The sequence below is a fragment of the Cryptotermes secundus genome, unplaced genomic scaffold, assembly GCF_002891405.2.
Source record: "Cryptotermes secundus unplaced genomic scaffold, Csec_1.0 scaffold297, whole genome shotgun sequence".
Classification (NCBI taxonomy): domain Eukaryota; kingdom Metazoa; phylum Arthropoda; class Insecta; order Blattodea; family Kalotermitidae; genus Cryptotermes; species Cryptotermes secundus.
The window spans coordinates 554,524-580,648 of NW_019721762.1; the positions used below are offsets into that span (position 1 = coordinate 554,524).

At 37.1% G+C, this 26,125-nt stretch overlaps 1 protein-coding gene across 7 annotated transcripts in view; it reads left to right on the plus strand.

Annotated features, from left to right (window-relative positions):
* LOC111875645 (E3 ubiquitin-protein ligase UBR5) overlaps positions 1-26,125 on the plus strand; it is a 103,759-nt gene that overhangs the window by 60,741 nt on the left and 16,893 nt on the right. For 3 of the 7 annotated variants that reach the window (XM_023872043.2, XM_033750150.1, XM_033750151.1), the window contains 12 exons: positions 1,937-2,078; positions 2,871-2,962; positions 4,915-5,183; positions 5,736-6,117; positions 7,536-7,759; positions 9,041-9,368; positions 13,330-13,600; positions 15,769-16,292; positions 19,241-19,455; positions 21,590-21,747; positions 24,277-24,496; positions 25,286-25,474. In XM_023872043.2, coding sequence (XP_023727811.1) covers positions 1,937-2,078; positions 2,871-2,962; positions 4,915-5,183; positions 5,736-6,117; positions 7,536-7,759; positions 9,041-9,368; positions 13,330-13,600; positions 15,769-16,292; positions 19,241-19,455; positions 21,590-21,747; positions 24,277-24,496; positions 25,286-25,474 — 3,014 coding nt within the window. The remainder of the gene's footprint in view (positions 1-1,936; positions 2,079-2,870; positions 2,963-4,914; positions 5,184-5,735; positions 6,118-7,535; positions 7,760-9,040; positions 9,369-13,329; positions 13,601-15,768; positions 16,293-19,240; positions 19,456-21,589; positions 21,748-24,276; positions 24,497-25,285; positions 25,475-26,125) is intronic. The other 4 variants (XM_033750154.1, XM_033750155.1, XM_033750152.1 and 1 more) reach the window with 3 other exon arrangements.

Sequence of the window (26,125 nt, forward strand, 5' to 3'; positions counted from 1 at the left end):
GAAGACCACACTTTTCTTGGGCCATTATCTCCGAAACCGTTCAACTTTGGACATAGGTGTTTTGGGTTATATCGGCATACTTTAACATAAGGAACACCCTCCCGAAGTTTGGTCCATTCCTCCTGGGACACCCTGTATATATGTACATGTCTGAATTAATGTTATTGAGATATTTTTGAATATTTAATTACTTTCTGGAAGTCTTTGCCAGAGGCTTATATGCCGACATTGCCATCTTCGTCTGCAGTCACTCAGTTGCAGTTAGGTGGTGAGGTGTCATAGACTTCTGTCTGTTCCAGTATTGGAAAAAATAATAAGTTCATTGAAGGTAAAAGTGTGGAGAACTTCGTGTATTTCCTTTAGACACTGTTCACGTGATGAGTGATTACAGATATAGTGACAGGTTGGCTGGAACACATTCATCTTTTAGTTTGTTGACCATTAGTATTCAGAATATTTATTGTATGAACAAGTCTTTACAATTGACTTCATGTATTGGTTGGGTGTGCATTGAATCCAGGTTTACAGTACTACTGAAAGGCTTGATTGTAATTTTATCACAATTAAGAAATATTCATTGTATGTAAAATTTCATTTTGGTTTACAAGGTATTAATTGGCCTGAGTCACTGTTTGGAAGTTGGTGTTCTAATGTGGTTTAAAACATGATGAGTAAATCATCACATGGTGCTACTGTATTGAAATTTATTATTTTAATTTTTTAAAATTAAATGTTGATTAAGATCTTTGAAGTTGAAGAAACTGAAATAAAGTCAACTTCCATATCATGCACACATATTCATATATACAAGTATTTCATTATTACATGACATACCTTGAAAAATGGATTCTGAACATAAAAATAAGTGAACAGTCTTCTATGAATATGTACCCAGAGGACCTTCCTTAAAAAGTTACCCCTATTCTGATTTCAGCTTTGATGGTCACAATTTAAATACTTCTGAAGATAAAGGGTTATATGTAAGAAGAAAACAGAGTTATTAATAACCCCTTTCTTTATACTTTCTTAGAAGCATTGCTTGAAATGGCCTTCATGTTTCATGAATATGCAATTCAACACTGCATGAGAAAGAAGCTTGCAAGTATTGGTAGATTTTGGCTGTATCTTGCATTTCACTTGCATTTGTTGAATGTGATGCCACAGTTCCTCTATAGTATTGACCATTGGCATAGACTGTGATTTCCAAATATCCCAGCATAAAAAGAAAATTGAGAGGACTGAAGTTAGGTGAACTTGCAGGCCAGGAAGCTAAAGCTTCATACCCATGACTGATCAGCATTCAGGATAATTTTTTGACAGCTATTGGCTCACTTCACAAATGTAATCTGGTGGAGCATTGTTGTGTAGAAATCACATATTGAGATGGATATTGTAGGACACATCTTTCAATAGGTTTTTAAAGTCTGTAAGAAGAAAATTAGGCAATTGCAGCCATTAACTCCTGACTTTAAAATATGCGGATGCATGAGGCATCAAATGGATCTTTACAATCACCATGCAACAAAAACAAAATGCCCCTAAAAACCTTTATTTTTAAGAATGTAGTGGCAGGACTGACATTTTCTAATGGTTGTAACTTCTTGAGAAAGGCCCTTAGAGTGCATATTCACATAAACTTTTTTACATGCTTGATGCCCAGAATGAGACATTCTGTGTATATGACATTTCAGACCATACTCTCTTTCCATTTCTCTTTACCCTGCAGCATATTTAGTTTTGGTTTCGATTCTCACATAGGCTTTGTTAAACAAATAATGTTATCTGGAGGGCATTGTCTTAGCTTCCGGGCACAGTTTTGGAAATAAATATCAGAAGAATGTAGCACTGTGTAGCCATGCTGTTACATTGGCATATCCTGGATTCAGTCTGCCCTTGGCCTGTTAGCTGTGAATAGTCTGTTATATGTGCGGTGTAGGCATTGCCTCACTGCTGCTGTTCCCAGAGGATGACTCAGCAGAGTCCAGCCAGCAAGAAGATGACGAGTCTGAGGCAGGCGAGACTGACGAGCAGGACACAGAGGAATTTGCCCTTGCAGATGAACAATTAGAACGCAGGAGGTAAGTACAGATACATTTAAATGTTAAATACGCGTATATGTCATATTTATTGATCTGAGATTTATAGAATAATTTTTATCCCCCCCCCTCCAGCCAACTACATAAGTTTCTTATAAATCATTTTCTTGTATATTATACATTTAAAAAATACAAACTTAAAATGAAAATGTGCTACCTTGATGCATATTTGTTACTGATATAATTAAATCGTTGCTCTCCATATATTTACAAAAAATATCATTTTTTAGTGTTGCCAGCTCGCTTTTGTTTCTCCATAATAATAAATATGGTAAGTTAGTGGGAGGTTGTATCATTGTAACATCGGCACTTGTTAATGGACATTTATGTGGCTATAATTTTGTGCTGGTTCTTAAGTAAATGTGTTTCTCATTTTGTATGTTTTTTGCACATTACAATCCCGTTTTAAGAACAAAATCGAAGTCCTTATACCTTTGTTCTGAATATTTTACTACAACAAGTACTCCAGGTATTTTTCTTCCACGCATGTTGTATTAAAACATTTTGTAGATTTTTAATCCCTCCTCCCGTTGAACGTAGAAGTTTCCTACCATGATCAAAGTTCTGCTATGCTGTATATATTGGTAATTGTCAAGGTGAAGTGTAATCTTAAAGGAATTCATGTGATTTATTTTTTTCTTCCGGGCTTCATTATTTATGAAACGGGAGTTCATCTGTGTCTAAATACAATACCAAATGTTTTCTTTTGTTCTCCTATGGTGATATATACTTTCCTCCTCACATTTTAGTTATACTTTGATTTAAATGTTACAGCTCAACTGCTGGACATGGTCATCGTAATAACCTGGCACCACAGTCGATGCAGTGGGCAATTCGCAACTGTGAAACAGGGGCAAGAGCTGGAGGTATGGAGGCACCTTGTGGATTTCTATCATAATCGTTATATTCTGAGAAACTTAACACATGATTAGAAGCTACTTCTCGGGTTTAAGTGATGATATGTAATTTAAGGAGCAATGTTCAGTTGATTTACCTTGTTTTGCATAACAATTGGAGGAATTATGATTCTCATTCATGTGTAACAGGATGACATGCATGGTCTAAGTGGTAAATGATACATTTCTGTTAAATTTCCACATCAGATGACAAAATTTATCCCTTGAACCAAAAATAGTTTAATCTGATTAGAAAGAACTCGGTTATATATTATATATCTTTCGTTATTTAAAAAAGAAGTGTCATTGTAGTGAAGATAATTTGGAGAGGTTTTAACTGTTGACAGTCACAACCAGTGCATTTTAAACCTGTTAAGATCATTGTATATATGAGCCCTTGCACTTATAAATGTGTCCATCTTCCAATTCGTTCATTTAAATGCATGCATTGTACCTTTTCGGTAGGTATTACCATCAGGAGAGAATCCTTATCTTATTTTGTAAGAGGATGTATTCAAATGCAATAATCCAATGAGACCAAATGCCATATAATTATTTCCTCATAAAACCTATTACAATTTGGTTGAATACTGAATTTACCTCGTAGCCTGAAGAGGTATGCAACAATGCTGGCAGTTCTAAATGTGTTTTTTATTTTTTTTATCTATACTGATAAGCAAATGTGTATATATTCATTCCAAATGATAACTTCACTTGTCATTTTAGTAGGGGTGAAATTTGGTCTCTCACCCTAAGGGAAGAAGTAGGTTTGGGTGTGTGAGAATAGAGGCTGAAGAGAGTATTTGGACCATAGAGGAAATACAGGAAGCACAATGGGAGGCTATATAATTTGTACTCGTAACAAACTATTATTAAGGTGAGTAAGGAGGATGCTCAGCAGTGCATGCAGCTTGCATGTAAAGATGAGAAATGTGTGCAAAATTTGTCAAGGAAAACCTGAAGGATAGAGACCACTTCAGAGGCATTGCCATACTGTAGGTGTGAGGATGAGATTAACATGTATCTTAAACAAACTGAGTATCAGTGTGTAGACTGAATTCATGTGGCTCAGAATAGGATTGAGTTATGGGCATGGTAATGAACTTTTGGATTCCATAAGAAACAGGGAAATTCTTTACAAGCTAAGTAATTCTTGGCTTCTTGAGAAGGGCTCCTAATACTGGGCAGACAAAATTTTAAGTAGAGAACTTGAAAGGAAAGAGATCACTTTTGGAAACTATGCACAGATGGGAAGATACATCCTCAAATACTGACATGATTCCTTCATTATGATGTATTCACGAGAGATTTATGAGCTGGAGTATAGCTTGACAAGCTGAAAGATTCTTCAGTGTTATTTGTGCCCTAACAATTCTTGGGTTGACTTTTAAAAAAATATGTTACTGTTATAAAAAAACACATGAATTTTTCTAAGATGGTCACAGTATGTATATGTATGAAATTATCTTATCCAGTCATGTAGAGTATTCTTAACAACATAGACTCAGCCCAAGAAAGCAGTCCTGGAGGTGTTTTGAAACGGTTTAATCATTGTGGTAAAGTTGGTCTGGCTTTGAAATTCTTGAAGATTCATTCTTGGGAAGCTAATAGTCATTCAGGAAGCTTTTTATGGAATCTAAAGGTTCACTACTGTGCTAACAGAAGAGGGTAGGCACTTAAATAGCATTTTATGGAACCTGAAGTTTCATTACTTTATTACACAAAGGCCTGCCATTGGATCTTATTCTGAGCTAGATGATTCTAGTCCACCTCTTTACATAATTTATTTTTAAGGTAAATCTTAAGTATCTTGCTTATACCAGTCATGCAAAAGGTATGATCTTCAGAACTAGAACTGGAAGAACTTGATGGTAGCAAGAACGCTTTTGTATTCAGCCTGATGACTGCCAAGAGTGTGGCAGGTGTGCGTGTTGCAGGTGGAAGCAGTTTGGTGTTCATTGATCCTTCTTCCCTACGACGATCGACCACTGCAACAGCCGCTGTTGCTGCTGCAGCAGCCAGTCAAGAGCCAGTCACTATGGCGACAACAGCAAGTTGCTTGGCAAGAGCATTTGGCATTGTTGTGCGTCAAATAGCAGATCTTCTCACCATGCTTCAAGACTATCATGCACTTGCACCTGCTTTATCACGAACACTAGATATATCTTATCAAGAATCCATTAATTTACAGGTATGTATAAATTAGTTTATCGATATTCTTTGCATCATTTTGCAGAGTTTGTGTTCTGTTACTAATTTACAAATTATGCAGGTTACTAAAGAATGGAAAAGGTTTTGAAGGAAAAGCATGGATTACCTTTATGGAAAACTAGTAATTAAATAATTACTGGAGGTGGTTCAGTAGGAATTTCAGGTTGATCAGTTGACATTGTTATGGGTGGGAAAGGATTGCTTAATTTGTCCAAAAAAATAGGCATCATATTGGAACACTGGGTCTACGTTGCTTGTGTTTTGTGTTGGGAATAATTTAATATTATTTCATGAAAAGCATTGTTCTCACCAGTGATGTGTTATGGTTTGTTTAATTTTGCTGTCAGTCACAGAGTAATCAACTTTTAGCCTGACCATTTTACTCATTCCCATTTATGCCAGTTAAGCAAGAGTTTACTTAATTGTATTTATATAATATTTTCTGTGTTTTTTAATCTTTGGTTGCTTTGCATAGCAGTTGTAAAACACTTTTATTATTAATTTTTGAATACTTTGATGTACATTGCCACAGTTATACTTGGAGTACCATCTCAAGCCTACTTGGGATTGGCTACTGACTGTGATGGATTCAACAGAAGCTCAGCTTCGGTTTGGTGCCTCTCTGACACATTCATCAGATCCAACACATCCAGGTCACCCACTTCATCAGACAGCAGGCCTTGGACTAGGTGTTGCAGGAGGACTTGGAGGTCTTCTAGGTTCTGCTGCTCTGTCCCTTTCTGTGCTGGGAGGAGGGTCAGGCACATCTGGAACCACAGCAGGAACTGGAGGTACTCGGAGTTCTGGACATAGAGCGGTGTCATCAAATTCCACTGCCACTACAACAGGCACAAGAATTGTTGGGTTTGCAACTGGAGGTGTGGATGCACCAAGGACTGCTCGGGACAGAGAAGGTGAAAAGAAACAATAATCGGAATGTTAGTGTGCATTTCAGAGCAGTAGGTTAATAATGAGCAGTGGGCATAGGAAAGAGCCTGCTGAAGTGAGATTTTTATGTAGCAATTGTAAATATATTTCTTGTTGTTGTTGCTGCTGCTGCTAATGTTATGCCTCACACCTTTTCATCTGTTACTATAGCTGTGTCTGATGTGCGTGTCCCTGAAGGCTGTGTATGAAATATTTTTGTAAGTCAATAGTTACACACATGATGTTTGATGTTATATCCGATAAACTTAATATAAGAAAATTTATACTTAAGTAAGAAGTTCTTCCAAAAACAAATATAATAATACTGTAACGTGTCGGGAATCCAGAAGAGTCACTTCTATGGAAACGCTAGAATAGACCGTTGCATAGGAAACAACAATCGCTCCATTGTAGTTCTAACAGGAGTCTCCATGGATATGACAGAGGGTTTGTTGCATAGCAGCGACCGAGGTTATATAGCGGGGTTGAATGCATTCGCACAGTCAGTCTTTACCCAGCCTTCGAAGAAGAGAGTCTTGAACATCCGCCAGAGAAGAGAGTCCAGTATCGCCGAGAAATTGTGTAGGATAACGATTGTAAAGCGTGTGGTTGTGTAAGTGTCCAATAAAGAGTTCTACGGAATTTGAGACCCACGTGAATTTATTTGTAGCGTGACACACAAAACACGCTACAATACTTTTGGTGGTGGTGGTTGTGATGTTGGTGATTAGGAGGACAAGGAGGAGAATAATAAGAAATTGCATCATCAACTAATAAGAAATTGTGGCTTGATGAGGTTGTAGTCCTGTGACCATCTATGCTTGAACCCAGTATGCTTACCCATGAACTGAATTGCATTATTGGATTATAAGCATACTTAATGTAACACCACAAGATGTATAGTAGTGGAAGTCTTTGCAGTGAGGAAGTAGGTAGTATGAATTGTTGCCAGAACTCCTTGTCCGTTTTGTTGTCGCATTAATCTTTACCTACATTTTATAAGTTAAATCTGCATGACATGCAAACATTTTAAAATGAATAACCTTTTGAAAGTTTTATAGAAAGACGTGCTGCATGGGCAACTGTGGAACCATTTGATACTACATAATCATTTGACACCAATTTGCATACAGTATATATTCACCACTTTGTTGCCACCATTGCATATGATGATATACATAAAGATATTTAAAATTATGTGATAATGTTTCAAGACAAATTTTATATCCCGTGGCCAATATTTAGATTTTCCCATTTTACTTAATATGTATTTAATGTATCTGGACCTCACCTTTACTCCAGCAGAAAAGTAATTTATAGTCATTTGATTCATAGTATGGTGCTTCTGGTTGCCATTGATTGGTGTAGGATTTAAATCCTGAGCCGCTGCTGTGTTTTTTTACAGCTGCAGATCCGCAGTCTGCACGAAGAGATTTCCTCTCATATTGTCTGTCTCTGATGCGAGCACATAATGCAGAACATCTTGATAGCTTACCAATACTGGATGTATCAGCTTTGAAACATATTGCATACGTATTTGATGCTTTAATCTACTACATGCGATCTGGCACAGAAAGTCCTGATGCTGATCTCCGTGATGGACTGCCAATGGAAACTTGGAATGATCAGGTAAAAAAGTCTTCAGTGTCTGTTCTGTTTCAGGTGTTTATGAAGACTGTTTAAAGTGGAAATTATAGGCTGTGAGCTGTGAGTCAAGTGGTATGAGGTAGGGGGGAGGATACTATGAGCGGTTGGAGAGATGGGGAAGGGGTGGTGGTATTTGATATGTGTGTATTTACTAGAATATCAAATATGGGGTATTATATGTCCTCATACATGTACCACTGCTGCAAAATTTTGAAAAAAAAAAAACAAACTTAATTTGGAAACGAGACAGAAGAGCTTAGACTTAAACTCGAAACTTGAAATAATAGGTCTGTATGAAGTTGGCAGTTCATCAGAAGCAAAAGTGATACTATAGATTAACTTCTTTGACATTGTTTATGATATTAAAAATAAGAGAGAAAATATATATATATATATATACACTAAACCTAAGTAAAGTAACATTGGGCCATGGCATAGCTCAAGCGGTTAGTCGCTGGCTTCCCACTGCGGCAGCCTGGGTTCGATCCCAAGTCTGGTCAAGTGGGATTTGTGGTGGACAAAGTGGCGCTGGGGCAGGTTTTCTCCGAGTACTTTGGTTTCCCCTGCCAATCTTCATTTCATCAAATTCTCCATCATAATCATCTGGGGCAGGTACAATAGGACAATCAGTGGCCACCATGCCGAGTGGACCCAACTGGACTCCACCAACCACTAAGTGAATTTATAAAAATAGAAAGTAATTTTGTTCCTTTTTCTTGTCAGTGATGAAATTCATTACTTAGTATCAATTTGTGATTGTGTGATGGACATCATGAAATGAGGTGTGTGCTTACAGCATAGCATTATAGGCATTGGAACTACAGATGATATGGATCCTGTCTAGATGTCTTAAAATGAGAATTGTTTTCATAACAATTGTGGTAATGTTTTTCTTTTCATAGAAAGGTAAACATTTATGGATCCTTGTACAGTTATGATAAAACAAGTATTCATTACAGTGAGAATTTTTGGAGCTATAAATTCTCATGATACTGAGGTTTGGTCATCAGTGATTAGTAGATTACTTGTTGTTCATTGAGATCTTTCATCATCACAGTACCACAGTTTCTGTCAAACTTCCTTGTATGACTTAACTGAATATTTAAATATTCATATGATAAGTGTATTATATATTAGTCTTTTCATGTAATAATTTTTTTGTTATTCCTAGTTAAGTAGCGTCTTTCATACAGAGGTGAGTGTACTGCAGAAAATTCTACCGTTAAATGACTGAAAGTAAAACTTTACCTGTTTTGTGCATAGGATGAAAATGATAATGATGAGGGAGATGATGAATTGAATCACTCAGTAGCAATGGAAACTGATTCTGTTGATGAGCAAGAAGCTGTTGGACCAGGAACTGGAGTGTTGGGTGTGAGTGCTGTCAGTCCCAATGGGAAAGGGCGCAAGAACCCATTTCTTCAACGTTCAGACTCTACTTTGTGCCTTGGTTGTCCACCACCAGATCCCTTTGACACACCTATGTCTGAAGCTTTGCCTCTGGCAGACCAGCCACATTTGTTACAACCTAACGCCAGAAGAGAAGAACTGTTTGGGATGCCTAAACAGCCAATTACTGTTCCAGCATCAGGTATATTATCATAGTTCTGTAAGTTGGTTGGTTACGTAAATTAACTGTTATTTTTTTCAAGAAGTAAACCCTGGGAGCACTTAACACTTTTCAGCCCTGTGCAGCATCAATACTGATAGCATCATTAAATAACAGATTTTAAAAAAGAAGGCCTTAGCTCTCTTGTCCTCCTTTACAGTAGGTGCCTATCCTTCTCTCCATCCAGCATCTATCATTACGTTTCTAAACGTGTCGTCTTATAAGGTGAAGTTATCAGTATCAAGGTGAACCAGTCTGAAGGACCAGATGCTGTATTTCATCTGACCCTACTTTCCATCCTATCAAGAATGGGTGACCCAACTAGGACCTTATGCCCCCTTAGTGTAGCTGTCTGGGTGGGTGAACATAGCATGCAGACCTCTCCACTGCAATAAGGTGGTAACCCAGGGGAAGGACTGAGAAGGCTTACAATATAAATTAATTTATTACTATGATGTACATTGTGATCATATAATTTCTGGATTATATTTTTTCTTTCGAGGTCACTGCATTTTTCCTGTATTCTCTGGTGTTCTCTTGAATTCCCTTACAACTTGATGCTGCAAATCGAAAGTTGTGCTATTGTAAGGAGCATTTGCAGAAGTCCTGTGTTTTGAACTCAACAGCTGCAGCCTGAAATTGTTTTTGAATTGTGATGTCATCAAATTTCCCTCATTTCAGTGCCAGCTTGAGTTTCACCTCCTTTGTTGTCCAACCAAAGTAATTGTAGGTCTCTTGAAGGTTTCCTGAAGATCCTGTCACACATTGACACAATCCAGTTTTTGCTAGCCAGGGCACAACTGATAACATGCTTCACAAAGTGTAGTTTCTGAGTTATGCAAGCCACAACTTGGAAATGAATGGCAGAAAATGACCTTCTGCTCTACCTCAACCAAGCGGTAAAATTTTGTCCTCACTGCGATACTGTTATATTGTGGAAAATCTGGAAAATAATTGATCACACTATATTTATTCTTTCAGTGTTTGTATGAACCTATTCTCTGATAAGTGTTGATCCAGGAACTTAAGAATGCTTGATTTAGAGAATATTTTGTGTCATGTGTTGATGTTCTATCTATGCGCTATGCTTCTTGAACTCATCTAACCTCACCTCTTGTACTTCTGGGACTCTTTTGTTTAGGGTCAATTTATGTTCATGCCATTGAATGAAAAGATGGACTACCTTTCCTCTTCCATTTTATTCACTGTTTTACTGATGTCAAGAAAATTCTGTTGTATGTTGCTAAAAGATGTTTTTATGCTTAAAACAAGAAGTCTTTTCCTCTTATAAGTGATAGTCACATTGTAAGTTACAATAGATTTTTCAGATCATATGGATAGGAATTTTTGCAGTATCCATCTTGATAAGATACATCATTTTCCTAATACACTCAACTCTCGATTATCCGGGATAATGGTGGGGATGGAAATCACGATTAATCGAAAACCTGGTTAAGACAAATTTTATTAAAAGTAGTACTGCAATACTGTACCTTCATAATACTATAGGCCTAGCTGTATTTAAATTTATTCAACCTCATTTTTATGTCATCTCATGGCCTATTTAATACTTTTTTTACATTACGCTGAAGTATGAATTAGTTATTTCAGTCAGTGTTCAACAACATCCAATACTTTTTACTAATATTCACACTTAGCACTTAAAAAAAATGTAATATTGTCGTTTGCTTTTTCGTATCATTTTCCTTTTTACGGATATCCATATGAAGCCTGCGTAATATTAGCTTGTCACTTAATAAACTGTTCTCTTCACTCTCAAGATAGTTTAGTAAGGATTCCAAATGATTAAGAGCAGCACCATGTGATATTTTCTTACTAGCAACACTGTTCACCTCATCCTCATTCTCACTTTCTTCCCGCTCTTCTGGCTGCACCCCCACTGAACTTACAATTTTGTCACTGCTTAACATTTCAAAGCCCGGCTCACACGAGTCAGAGTCAAACCACTCTCTTATATTTTCCTCGTTGACTTCTTCACCACCATGAACTTTGTTAGCCAATTTTGTCAATTCTATGGCTATCTCATTTTCACTGAATCCAGTGAATCCATGGATTTTGACATCTTCATTAGTGATGAAAGGCATCAGTTTCTTCCATGAATTTTTCAATACAGATGGCTTTATTGTATCCCACGTTGTTGAAATCTCGTATATGGCATCTAACATTGAAAAAGACTTCCAGAAACACGTCAGATCATCGCCTTCATCGATGTGCTTTTATAGCAAATTTGATCTGTAGATTCTCTTCATACGTGAGATAACTCCTTGATCCATTGGTTGGATAAGTGCGGTAACATTAGGAGGAAAATATTTCCATCATCTGACCTCAGGGGACTTTTGTAACGATGTGAGGGCGCATTGTCAATGAGGAGCACAGCTTTCTCAGGTAGGCCTTGGGATTTTAGATGGTCACGAACTTGCACAAATTTAAAATCAAACCATTCTTTAAATATCGCTCTTATTCATCTAAGCTCCTTTCTGATTAAAGTAATGGATAGGCAGACTTGAATGTCTCCTTACTGGATTTGTGACCTGGAGCCTGTCTTTCATTTTGAAATGCGAAAGTTCTGGTCAAGTATTTCCAATAAAGACCCATTTCATCAGCATTATAGATTTGTTCTGGCAGCAGATTTTCACTTTTCATGAAACTATCAAAATTGATGCAAAATTGAACAGATGATGACAGGTCCCCTGACAATTTCTCACCTTGAATAATAATTTCTCGTATTCCATGACGCTGCTTGAAACGTGTAAGCCAACCGGAAGAAGCGTCAAAACTTCCTTGTAGTTCAAGTGCTTCGGAAAAAAATTTCGCTTGTTTAGCACAAACTGCTCCTGTTATTGTTGTTCCCTGTGCCCTTAGTTGATTAAACCAGATCAGCATTGCTTTGTCAAGATCATCATATGTTGATTTTTTCATGGTTTTTCTCTTCATTCCGCTTGAATTAGAAGACGAAGCAAAGGAAATTAATTGATTCTTTTTTTTTTTCTTTTCTTCAAATCATGAACAGTGTGTTCTCCAATACCATATTGCATCGCTAATTGTTTAACTGCATCTCTTTTTCCCAACTGATTGATAATTTCAAGTTTTTGTTGAAAACTTAACACAGCACGCTTCCTTTTACACGCTGACATTTTGCTAACACACTTCAAGATTGATACAAAGAGACTAACTGGGGCGGTGTATCTGTCCTTGAAACTTTCCACAAATCCTTGCATTCTTTCACCCCTACCCTAGAACATTGTGTTAGCATAACGGGACCAAAAAATGCAGAACTTGCTTCACACTAGTGCGAAAATAGTGTTACAACTCACTATGTGAAACAAAAGTGAATGAATATTAAACAACATATAAGCCTCAAAAGAGCCCCGGTTAAGCCACAAACCAGTTTATCTGCCCCCAGATAATCAAGAGTTGAGTGTAGCTCCAAAATATATGCATTTTGGTTCATAGTTCAAAGTTGGTGAAAACATGTAGCTGGTTTTCATTTCTGCCTTCTGGATGAACATAAATAGTTTTTCCTCAATAGTACACATGATTCTAAGAAAATGTCTTTCATATAGTGAAGGTGTGAAATATTAGTCCAGGGCTTCCATTGTGCATAGTACTGATTCTCAAGGAAGAGGTTTGTACTTTGCATGAAGTGTCATAATTAAAAAATTGTTTGCACTAATTGATGGGACACACTCTGATTTGGACTTTTATTGTTAATCTTATCTGTGAACAAGGATAGCTCAGTCGATAAAATCTCCAGCTGCAAATTACTGTGGTTTGATTCCCTAGAAGGAGAGAATTTTTCTATTGGAAACCATTTTCACAGTGCTCTGTAACCTACCTAGCTTCCTATCTGTATGTCCTATCTCTTCCAATTCTCTTTGCATTTTTTTCAGTAATTTTAATTATATATCATGTATTTTATCAGGCACGAGTCCACCAGGAACATATAATCCACTAGAAGTTCTGCCAACCCGACTTGGTTTGTCCATGAGAACTGCAGATAATACAAGTGGAATCCCATGTATGAATGCAACTAGCAACACGCACTTGGGGCCGGGGCCCAGTAGCAGCAGTGGCACAGAAGAAAGACATGCTTCAACTACTGCAACTGCTGTGAAACCACAGTCCCAGCCAGGTCCTAGTAAACCTGTTTCTGAGGATGTCAACACAAGCAAAGAACAGCTTCCATTTCATGGGTATACATTTAGAATTTTTATTATGCCATTTTCTTCCTCTGTTGTGCCTGAAATCTTTTAAATTATCATACAGTCTGGTTTCAGTATCTTCTGTGTAATGCTTCATCAAGCAGTACATTAAAAATGTCCATCTTCAGACAAAAGGAGGCCTAAACTGAGCTGGAAACTGTTAACCTCAATCACTGGATCATTGACTGTTGAGACCTGATCTGATGGATATGTTAGAAAAAGCTAGTCTCAAGCAGTGGACCCAGTTATCACTCTTTTGCTTGAAGGTGGAATTTCTTTGCGTATTCCTGTTGTTTGGGAGTGATTCCTTCCATACGCTTCATTGTTGATTTCAGGTACTCATAGGAAAGAAACTTCCAATAACTTTTCAATATTCAGTGGCTTCTTATATTTTACTATATTTTAATTTTTCTGTCATGTTGTATAGTTGCTCTAAATTGTTATGAATTTTTTGATATGATCACCAGGGCTTTGAGATAAAAACTGATGCATGAGGTCATAAAGTGAAACACTTTTGGTGAGGTCTGTATAGTATTGAAGCTGTGCTACATCATATGGTCAGAAGGTAGATCTAAGCTTTTTAGAATAGCCATGGAAGTACAAAGGATAAATGGGAAGCAGGAGAACTTTATAAGAACCAAGTAACATCAAAATTGTAGTGATTGTGGCATGTGGTATTTATGTTGTGCCCACTCAGCCTTGTGAGAATAATTGAGGAGTTATTTCAAGGGAATAGCAGCTCTGGTCTAGAAAACCGGGATTAATGGCCATGAGGATTCGTTGTGCTGACCACGCGACACCCTCTATCTGCTAAAGTTGGCACTAACTTCGTCGACAAGCGGCGGCTGCTTGTTTGGAATGGTTGGCTTGCAGACTCAAGCCACGGAGTTCTCATGCATTCCACATTATCAGACTGTCGTAAGCTCTGGGGGTGGCATCTGCATTCAGAGCTGCAACTAAAGCAGTCACATTTTTGTTCACATCCACAGATTCCATTGCATGAAAATGCTTGTGCTGTTTTGGCCACTAGTCTCTTATCAAGGGAGAAAAACACAGATTGAAAGTGTTTTTGAATGAACTGCAGAGGAGAATATTTGAACCTAAGAGAAAGAATGTCACAGTAGGAAGGAGAAAATCACACATTAAAGAGCTCCATAATTTGTACTCTGCACCAGATATTAGGATGATGAAATCAAGGAGGATTAGACAAGTGGGACATGTAGTATGCATGTTAGAGATGAAACATACTTATAGTCTGAAAATCTCAAAGGAATAAGCCTAGTGAGAGTCAGGAAGATAATATTAAAATATGTAAGATTTGAGGCTTTCACGGCGGTGACTATGAAGAAAGCAGTCTTCTGGGATTTGGCACCGTGTATAAGTGGTGTTAACCGACGTTTCGGAGGAACGTATCGCCTCCATCTTCAAGGTAGAAGAAAGTATAAGAAATCTGCAAGCGACAAGACCGTGAGAACGNCAGAAGACTGCTTTCTTCAATATTAAAATAGTTTTAAAGAAACAGGCTCTGAGGTTGTGGACTATAGGGTCCAGTGAACTGGTAATGAATTATAGTTTCTCTAAAGATGGGGATTTTCATGATTTATTGAACTACCATCAGTTTCTCAAGGACTCTTCTCCATGGAATTAGTGTGACATCATCTGTTATTTCTTAACAACAAGTAATAGGAACTTTTCTATTACTCTTAAATCTACAATATTGCCACATAGTTAAAAAAAGTTTATACCAAGGACATTTTAGTTCATTGTCACATATATTTATGTATGTCTATAGACAGCGTGCCAGTCACTGTGGTTGCACTGTCTAAGGCATGAGATGTCTTTGCCTGCTCAAACGTTGGGATTGTGGGTTCAAATTCCACTCGAAGTGTTAATATCTGTGTGTGTTTATTCTGTGTTTGTGTTGTCCAGTGTAAGTAGTGGCCTTGCAGTGGGTTGATCCCCTGCCCAAAGAGTCCTACCAATTGTCTGTAAGATGAAGAAACTGAAGTGTAATGAAACCTTTTCACAGATGCCCTGCAACAGGAAATAACAATAACAACAACAACAACAACAACAACAACAATAATAATAATAATAATAATAATAGACGGTGTGAAAATAATTGTGGCATTTTAGTAGCATTTTTCCTCCCTCAACAGGACAACTTTTGATGCTTTTGATCACCTCTTTCGCGAGATAGAGGAAGAAGAAACAGTGCAAATGAAGTTGAATGATCCAAGTCCAGATGGTAACATGAGTGCTGCACCTCTAACACCAGCAACAGAGGAAGGCCCACAGGATCTATCATTTAGCAAGGAGCCACCACCACCACCGCCACCGCCGCCGCCACCTCCCCCACCACCACCACCGCCACCACCCCCACCGTCATCAGCTAGTTCAGCACCTGTTAGCAAAATGGAAGTTGACAGCGGGGACTTAGAAGATTTTATTTCAGGTTCTGATTCAGGTAATCCATTTGCTCGTTTGACTGCAGATGGAAAACCTCAATCATTTAATGAAAGGAAAAAGTCACAGGCAGAGATAAGTGTATCTGAAGGACCAGCTGACCTTAGCAAACCAGGCCCAAGTGGTATGCAAGCATCTGGAAGTGAAACTGATATTGAAAGAGCCACAGCTTTGCAGGAACTGGCTTCTGGAAGCATTGTAGCCTCTGCTGCTTCAGGTAAGCTTACCATTTATTGCTCTGTTTAATGGTTGTATAATGGTGATGAAGCGTGGAACTCTGCATTCATTTCATAAAGTTGTCCTTGTATGATGAAGTAATCCATCAAGTAAATTTGGCTTGGATGCTCCTAGCTTTCCAGATGCTCCTGGTTTGAATCATGACCAGATTACCTGCCATAACTACCATGTTTTTCAGTTTTCCAATACCTGGAATAGTACAGTGGCATATAGACCCGTTGCTAGGCAATGTCCGCGAAACAGGTGCAATAACAGCCATTGCTAGGCAGCAGCCCACGCTCAACATTGGAAGTACTGTTGGAAGCACTTTTTTTATATGATCCACTCCAAGGCTATATCACACAACTATCCAAGTTCAGTTCAGTTAGTGAATGCAGTGCAGTTGAGTACAGCATAGTGAAATGAGTTGGTTTGTGAGCAGTCAGAGAACTGCTGCTGTTGAGTCCTTGTGAGCTGTTGTTAGAAGCTAGTAGCTGAGGCATGGGAATAGCTCAGGAACCCAGAGGAAAGGGAATTCCCACTGTTGGAAGCCACTGCCAAGCAATGGCTGTGAAGACATGACTGTGGTTACTAGTGTGTATGTAACAGTGAACTGTGAAGCATAGTCACACTATGTATCAGAGTGTGCAATAAATTGTAACTAATCCAAACCCCATCAGTAGTCACTCATACACAAGACAGTATCTTAATCTTGTACTGACAGGGTATGTAAATCTCTCCATGTTGTTGCATCCTGTTATGTCACAGTGTGGTTCTTTTGGCCATCAATGCAACAAATTTTAAAACAAACCAAATCAATATTACTGTACTAAAAGTGGTTTTATTTAGCGTCTGCTACATGCTTCAGTCTATGTTTAGATCATCATCAGACGGTTTCTTAATTACATGTTTGTTGTTTTCCATATCTTGTCATAACACTTGTTGGTATTTTTTATATTATATTTAACCCTTAGAGCCAAAATTGTTTATAGATTTATATTTGTGTCTCGATACAATGTTGGTTTCCATGATGCTTGTTGTGTATTAAAGTGTGTTGATGTCTTATGGGATTCTTTGTTATTGTTTGGTTTATCTGAAAGTAAATTAGCATGTACGATTATAACCTGAATTAACAGTAATAGATGCAGTGGAACCTCGCTTAACGAGCATAATTCGTTCCAGGATCTTACTCGTAATTCGAAACATTTGTTAAGTGAAACAGTTTTTCCCATATAAATTAATGTAAAATATAATAATGAGTCTCATGCTGAAAAAATACTCAAAAAAATTTATGTATAACGTTCATTCAAAGAAAATTATATATACATTGTTAAGGAGCGTGAATCATCTTCATCTTGTCTTCTATGCTGAATGAACCAACCTGGAATGTGAATTCGATTTGCAGAAAACAAAAAGAAAATCGAAATAATTAGTTTATTATTTATGATACATATCTAATTCTTTTCTACTAGAAGGCTGTCTAGAGACATTTGTTTTTGTTGATGCTTATAATTTGGTGAAAATGCGACACTGCATTATCATTAAATAAATTTGTAGTGCGCATAGCCACTGCCTTATTAGGGTGATGCTTCTCAATGTACGAAGCAACAGTTTCCCATGCTTTCAGCATTTCTCTTATTGCACCAGAAGATTGTTGCTTTGCTGTTACCTCCTCCTCCTCTGACAAACTCTGCTCCATAACTTCTTGCTGTGAAACACAATGCAACTCCAAATCGTGCAAACCGTTGATGTAGACCGACTGTATGTGCGTGCTAGATCAGCCACGCTCACACCTCGTTCTCACTTTTCAATGATTTTACGTTTCATTTCTACGGTTATTTTTATTCTCTTATGGCTGTCTTTTTTGCGACTTTTTCTTCGGGGACATTTTTGCAAGGGTTATTAAACTTTGCACAAAAAAAATCACAAATAATATGTCTGAACACGAGTTTGGAAAAATGTGTGATCACAAGCGACACTAAGATACTAAGATGCTAGCGGAACGAGTGCTAAACACAGACTGATGTAGCAAGCTCACAATCCGGGACTTCCCCTCTCGTCACTCATTATGCGAAACATCGCTCATTAAGCGAGTCATTTTTTACAATTTGTTTTGCTCGTTATGTGAATTACTCGTTATGAGAGGTGCTTGTTAAGCGAGGTTCCACTGTACTTATATTGTGTGGTGTGGGTGATTACTTACATGTTATGTAATGATTACTTGCATACGATTGTTGTTGCTAGTTCCATATGTATTTCTTCCTTATTTTCTTATGTAGTATCATGTTGAAGTTATACAGTAATGAGGGTGGGTAATTTATTCTTATCTATGAGGCTGAATTTGTTAAGATTTATATATGTATAGCATCAAAATGTTAACATTTTTTGTATTCAGTTATTGGCTACTTCTAAATAACACTGGAAAAGCATGCACAGAACAAGAATTTGGTGTTTTTGCTGGAGGGATCTAAAGAGACCTGAAAATTTCTCCCAGAGGATATATTAAATTCCTGAAGATTTTAATGATCAGTGATATTCAGTGAAAGCTGGTTGCAGGGAGATTGAAAGTCGAGAAGATTGGTAGGTTACGTGAGTGTTACAGGCATGGATGAGGTTAGAGCAGTTAGATGGTTATTACTGTAGTAGCAAAAGTATGAATGTAGTAACAGTTGGTATTTGCAAGATGACAGCGAGTGCATGTTACATGAATCTTCAGACATATGAGTTGTGTTAAGAAATATTAATTGCAATGAACTTCAATGCTGAAAAATATCACTGTCATTGTCTATTGATTAATGTTAACTTTGGAAGGTCATTTTTTGCAACTGAAAGGCAACATTGGAAGTTTCACATGACTGCGCAACATTTACAACAGGTTTTAGCACATCTGATATTTTAGAAATTAAGTTTGGTGGGCAACATTGTAATAATAGCTTTCACTTTTTCTAGTAGATACATCCTTGTCTGAAGAGAATCGGAAATTGATGGAGCAAAACAGAGCCCCAATCATTGTTTCTGCTCGGAAAGTGGCAGCTGCACTCGCTAATGCCATTGCTTGTTTTGGAGAGCAGAACCCTTCAGCTACAACTTCATCAACAGCTGTATCAACACCTCCAGTCAAAAGTGTAATAGTTCGTGCTGGTCCTGGGCCAACTACTTCGAGTGTAAGACAGAACTTATTAATTGCAAAATCCATGCATGAATCTCGCCTTCAGTGGAATACTATGCTTGTATAATATTTGTATTATTGTACCATCATCATGAACATCTTATTTAGTAATATAATGTCATTATTTACAGGCAGAAATAGTCATGTACATTAACAACCATTACATAATACTTTACATAGTATACATATACTAATAATACATAATAATAATAATAATAATAATAATACATAGTACTTTAAAGTTAAGTCGCGTCTGTCTGCCCATATCTGTCTGTGAAATCTCAATTTGTAGAGTCTTTATAGTGAGTTATATTATTATGAAATCTGTTAACTGAAGCTTGTTAACAAAAATTATTTAAGGCTATACCATCACATTTGAAATTCCACTTTTCTTGAAGGACTGAATTAACTCAATATTCTGAGCAATATTAATATATTGACTTGCTAAAAAATATTATTTCCATGAATATTATGTTGGATTTTGTCCATTATCTCAAGTATATACATTGTTATAGAACCAAGATCTGTTTCTGGCATCAGCTGACCCCTCCAAAAGAGCTAGCCACACATCCATTGATTAAGAACACCTGTTCCTTATGGTTCCAGCTGAGTATGGTCCTTTCTCCTCTTACACCTGATTACAGAAGTGGATACAGTTTCTGAAACACTGTGTGTTTCAAATATACCTAAGACTGTGGACAATATCCACCACAAAATTTGTAGAATGAATCAACCATTGTCACATATCTTTAGAGGAGCATAAAGAATATTAAATATTAAAGATGGGACTTCATGAAATTATATATTTATATTATATACATGTTCTTGCACATAATTTGCCACTCTGAAATTAAACATCTGAACTCTCTCTTGCCTTTTTATAGCAGCTTTGACACTAAGTGAAGGGTTAGGGGAAGACAGATTTGCATTTCAGCTGTCCCTCATTTTCATCTTCTCCTACATTTATGCTTTTCCTCCACCTTAATTTTATAATTCACTTGGATAAGCAGTCTTTATCTGGGTCATCCCTTTGGCCTTTTGTCTTTCACTTGTACTCTCAGAGCTTACTTAGATATTCTGTTTATTTTTGTTCCTTTAACATGTCCAAACAACTGTAAGCTCCTCCCTGATGATTTGAAATAGAGTTTGAGCTCCATGCCAACCATAGGAACAGGGAGGGTGACTTCTGCTAAAGCAAATCACAGAATTCCTCTCATATACCATACTTTTGAAAGAATGTAAGAGGCCTTTCCTTTGGCAGACCTTCCCTTTCCTCTGGGTTCCTGAACTATCCCTGTCCTCAGCTGCAGCAACTCTCAGCTAACTAACTAATTGAAAGCTAAACTGTCTAGACTTGTCCTGCTTATAACATCTTGGCACGGACTGCATAGAAAACATCTCTTCCTATTATTGTTGTATTCAATTGTTGCCATAGAAACATGCTTGTTTGCAGAGCCATTACTTAGTAACAGCTATTGTATATTTGCTTATTTTGTGGTCATTGCCTAGCAGCAGGTCTACATGCCACAATATTATACATCAATGTTTATTATTCGATGCTATGTATCCTTAGTCCTTGTACATAACTGTAAGCCTGTTCTCAGCTGTTGCTATTTTCAACTTCTTATATTTAAGCATTGAGTTAGTACTGCAAGACTTAAGTGAAATTCTATGTTCTGTTTTATTATCAAAATATCCATCAATAATACAACAATTTAAAAGACGTTAGGAATAAGTTTCACACTAACAACGTATTTCAGCACTTTTTAATGTTGTTAAAATCATTACATGCCAGTAGGACATTAAAAGCACATTCTATACATTAAAAGTGATTATCCAATTTTCTAAAATGTCTTTAGTCATATATTTGTTATAATTTTCGACATGTTTTGGCCACATGGGCCACCATCAGATAATTTCCCTTTTTGAGGAGACCACTGCACTGTATACTTGTTCACTGTGCTTCCATGCACGTCAATGTTTGGCACTACATCATAATCAGAATGCTGTCACATTATTGACAGATACTTTGATAATAAAGGATGATGCCTCAATGCAACGGGATGCTAAAATATAATACTATGTTCTGTTGCTTGAAAATAATAATAAAGTCATTTTGTTCACAACAGGCCCCTTCTCACCGCACTGATGCGCCTGACGTTTTGGTTGTCCCAACAACTGACTCGAGGCAGCATGGTGATGGGCATGGACTTGACAGCATAGGTGGAAGTCATGAGATCTCTGCCCATGTCACTGTTGAGACAAGTCGGCCACATGATCAGCCAAGGTAAAGTAATTCATGCTACACTAAATTCTCATTTACCTGCAGTTTTGGAAAGGAAAAGTAGCACAAATATTTTAAGATTACGTTTATGGGAAATGTTATATAAAACGAGGGGGTATTTCTTCTGACACTTCCATTGTAACGAGTGATTCCTAGCCACCCACAACTTCATAACACATCTCTTTAACGGACCTCAATTGCGGATTTGTTTATAGCTGGCCGTCCATAGAGTTATGGCTAAACCACACCGTATGCCTCTTCCTTGTTTGGGACAGAAAAGCATGCATTCCAGAATCTGATGACTTTGCTCAATAATCCATTTTGTTCCATTATATAAAAAATTGTACAGCTGATGTGAATGTGTATTGGACATGAAGTGATTCATTTTTATGTACAGCTTCTTTATTTTGTCAAAACAGTTTTTATTCTGATAAAACATTTAGCAAGTTAATGTGATTTTTTCATGAAATGCACACAGAAATGCTTTTTGATAGTGTCCATTATCATTGTCAGATTTTAACAAATTTAAATATATTGACACATTTTAGTAGAATCCCCAATATCAGATTTCTTGAAAATCTGTTAGTGGTTCTTGATTTCTTACATGCAGACATGTAGAGGAATATGATGGAACTAAGATGGACATTTTCACAAGTTTTTGTTGCAGCCATGCCAAAAACAATGAATATTGTGGTGCTCTTATCTCTTAAATCTTACTGTCATATAGTAATGTACTGTCACATGTCCAGTGTTTGCATGACTAATAAGATGGGTTTTTGGATTTGATGATAGAATGTATTGGCCCAGGAACTGGTTACAACAGTTCACAAATCACTATCTGATATACTTTCATCTTTGACTGGACACTCCACTGGAACTATTCTGACTTCCAACCGAACTGTCAGTTATTGTTGGCTTCGCATTATATAGCCTCTGGTCGGACCACAGCGCAGAAAACACATCCGTTGCCTTGCAATGGATATATGCGAACCCACATAGAAAAAAACCTCTTGCAACACCTGTTATGTTGTTGGATGCGGGTGTTTCTTAGAAATGGGTCTACTCTATTGTTGGTCACTTATTTGTTGCAGGCTTGTTTACTGAGTCGCTTTCTAGCAATGGGTCTGCATGTTACAATATGTAGTGGGCTAGAGGATTATGTATTTCAACCATTCTTGGATATGATGAGAACTCAGTATAACAAGTATTTTTAGCAATTTTATAAATTATCGTACTGAGGTTGCACTCTAATTCGTATTTAGCTGCTTAGGAGGCCTGAAGCGCCACCAGTAATCTGAAGGTTGAAGCTTTAATGCATGTACACATTACATATGCATTTATTTGTGCGAGGGCTAGAAATTATAATACTGTGACAAGATACCTAGAAGGCAGAATGCTGAAGTGAGAGGAGTGTCACAAAGGACATCCACTGCTATGCAAGGACTTCTTAAAATGTGTTTGTGCAACAACAGATACACAACATTGTCTGTGTCAAAGCTGTAGAAAGAGAGCCAGATGGGAACCATTGAGCATGGAAACATTAAAGTGATTCCCCATTATTGAAAGCTGTAGTTATTTGTACTTTTAGATTATGAAGAATAATAGAACTGTTGTAATTATCTGTAGTTATCAGTCTGAATCCTGTGTTTAGATACTAAAGTGTGACAGTACCGTTGTAGAAATCATAGGTGGTCTTCTTGAAAAGGGGGCTTCCATAATTGTTATGTACTGAAAAGTGTGTGTTACAGCTGTGGTGTGAACTTTAAATTAATGGTTATGAAGCATGTAGAAGAAACCAAAAATTGTGCTGGGGCACAAAAATCTGGTGTTACCAGAGTAAATGACCAGTGCGGGAGAAAATTGTAAGAACAACTAAATTGTATCTATTTCACGTGAAAAACATTTCAAAGGCTCAAAACAAGGACAGTACAGAGACACAGAAGCCTAGTGAAATGAAAGATCTTGACAAACATTGATAAAATATATTTTTTCTGCAAATTTAAAATTCTGAGATTTTCGTCTTATATTCTGGTAAATGTAATATATAATGACCTGTGTTTGAAATTTTGGTCCAAAATTGGGTACCTTTAATTTTATGTACCAACTAGTAAAATTACATGCATGGTTGTGTGTGGGCGGGAGACTGTAGAGAGGATAACAGGGGAGTTTTGAACTGATTAAAATGTTTATAAAGTTTTTAACATTTTGAAAGGATATGGCTACAGCTGGCTGACTTATTAAAACATTAACTTAATTGATAAAATCTCAGGCTATCATTCATATTGGCTGGCTAAAAATTACCAACATTCTAAAAAAAATTGGCTGTACCAGTTGTACTTCTTTTGTAATTTATTAAGTCATCTTTAAACAAAGAATTAGGTGTGAAGGTCAGTAAGGAACACCTTTTGAAATCTTGTCCACAATTTCTGTTTCTTTTATAGTTTTCCATTACTGTTATATTTGTCTCGGGTGATGACTTAATCATGAGTGAGAGGGGCTGTTTTTCCTATTCTTAACTGTTTTCCTTCATAGGCCTCATCCTACAATTGGCCAGTCTGTATCCCACGATCTTCTGCTTGGACGATGGAGACTATCCCTTGACCTCTTTGGACGTGTGTTCATGGAAGATGTGGGACTTGAACCTGGTTCTGTTGTTTCTGAACTTGGAGGATTTGCTGTTAAGGAAGCCAAGTTCCGTCGTGAAATGGAGAAACTACGTAATGCCCAGCAAAGGGATCTGTCACTGGCAAAGGTAATGTTATAACCCTTTTCTGCAAGCTGTGATTTGCAAGCAGTTTCTGAAGTGAACTTCAGACGTGATACATTAATATCTTCTAATGAATTAGGGTGGACAAGTTGTCTCTGTTATGTTATACAGCTTTTCTTTAATCTAGCCAGCTAAGTAAATGCCTTTAAAATAGTTGAGTAATTTGTTGTTGCGGTTTATCATTCAGAATGAAATAAAATATGTAGAACATTGAAAACTTTTCTGAGTTTACAAATTTTATTAAAACTCCTCAGCATCAAATTTCATTGAATTCATCCACCTATTCTCAAGCTTCACATGCAATGATGGACAAAGATTGCTTTTTTTAGTTTTAAAATTACAACATATAATTAAAGGTATAGAGTTTTCTAAAGTCGACTGCATATACCATGAAAGCCCTGCTTATTGATACTGGGTTTAAGGTGTTCCCTCATCTAATGTTCTGTTTTAATGGTCCCAAAACAATAATCTCAGTGTTAAATTATTTCTATTTAAGATTTTCACCAGTGTAATGTTCAAAGCCACTGATCCCCAGAGAGCCTTTAAATGAGGTTTCCACTGTAAGTCTATGAGAAAACAGAACTGATATAAATGTTGCCGGATTGAAAAAAATTGAAGTGAATATAGTTAAGAATTATGTATCTAATTATGACAGTTGGTACTGAACTGTACTCCTCCATATTCAGAATGTGGAATAATAGAAAATTGTTACATAAAACAGCAGAGGCTATTTGGAGCAAACAGAATAATTTCATCACCTGTAAAATGTTGCAGGTTGAAAGAGAAAGAACTCAGTTGATAATACAGACAATGAAGGAGTTGAATACACAGTACAACAACTACCACCGTAGAGCTTCAAGTTCACAGCCCCCACTAGCTGTCAATCGAGTCAAAGTGACGTTTAAGGATGAACCTGGTGAAGGCTCGGGTGTTGCTCGAAGCTTCTATACTGCTGTAGCTGAGGTGAGTTTGTATGAATAAATTACCATTTATTGTTCCTATCCTGAATTAAGCACTCACCTTGAAGGAGTGTTGGAGGGCAGAAGTGTAGCTTCAAGCAATTATAACCTCAACACAAGGTAGAGCTGAGAAGTTAGTTGTATGGTCTAAGTGCCAAACAGCAGCGTAGTGTTTATTTATATGCAGATTGGCAAACTGTTATATAAATATACATCATGAATTTTTAAATTAAAAGTATCTTGCTACAAATCATGCCCCAACACATAATCATATTAACTTCCACTTTTGGTATTATTTGTCTGTGTATGTGCCTTAGTAATTTCTGACTTTGAAGCTGAGACACAAGCTTTGCTTTTATCGCCATTGGACTGCATTTCCTTGAAAACATTTTTATAAGAATGTCTCTCATTACCAGAAAACAAAGAATCTACACAAGCACAAATCCTCACTGTTATGACTAAATTTACATGCATCATAAGATATTAATATTCCTGTGAGAAAAGGGGTGGCACACACAAGTGCTACTTTTGCAAATAAAGGTAACTAGAGGTTGGTAGATGGTGATGGAACATCCAAGGCCAGCCCTACACGGTGGCAAAAGGTGCAGCCACACCAGACCACATGCGTCTGTGAAGAATAAGAGGAGTATGTTTT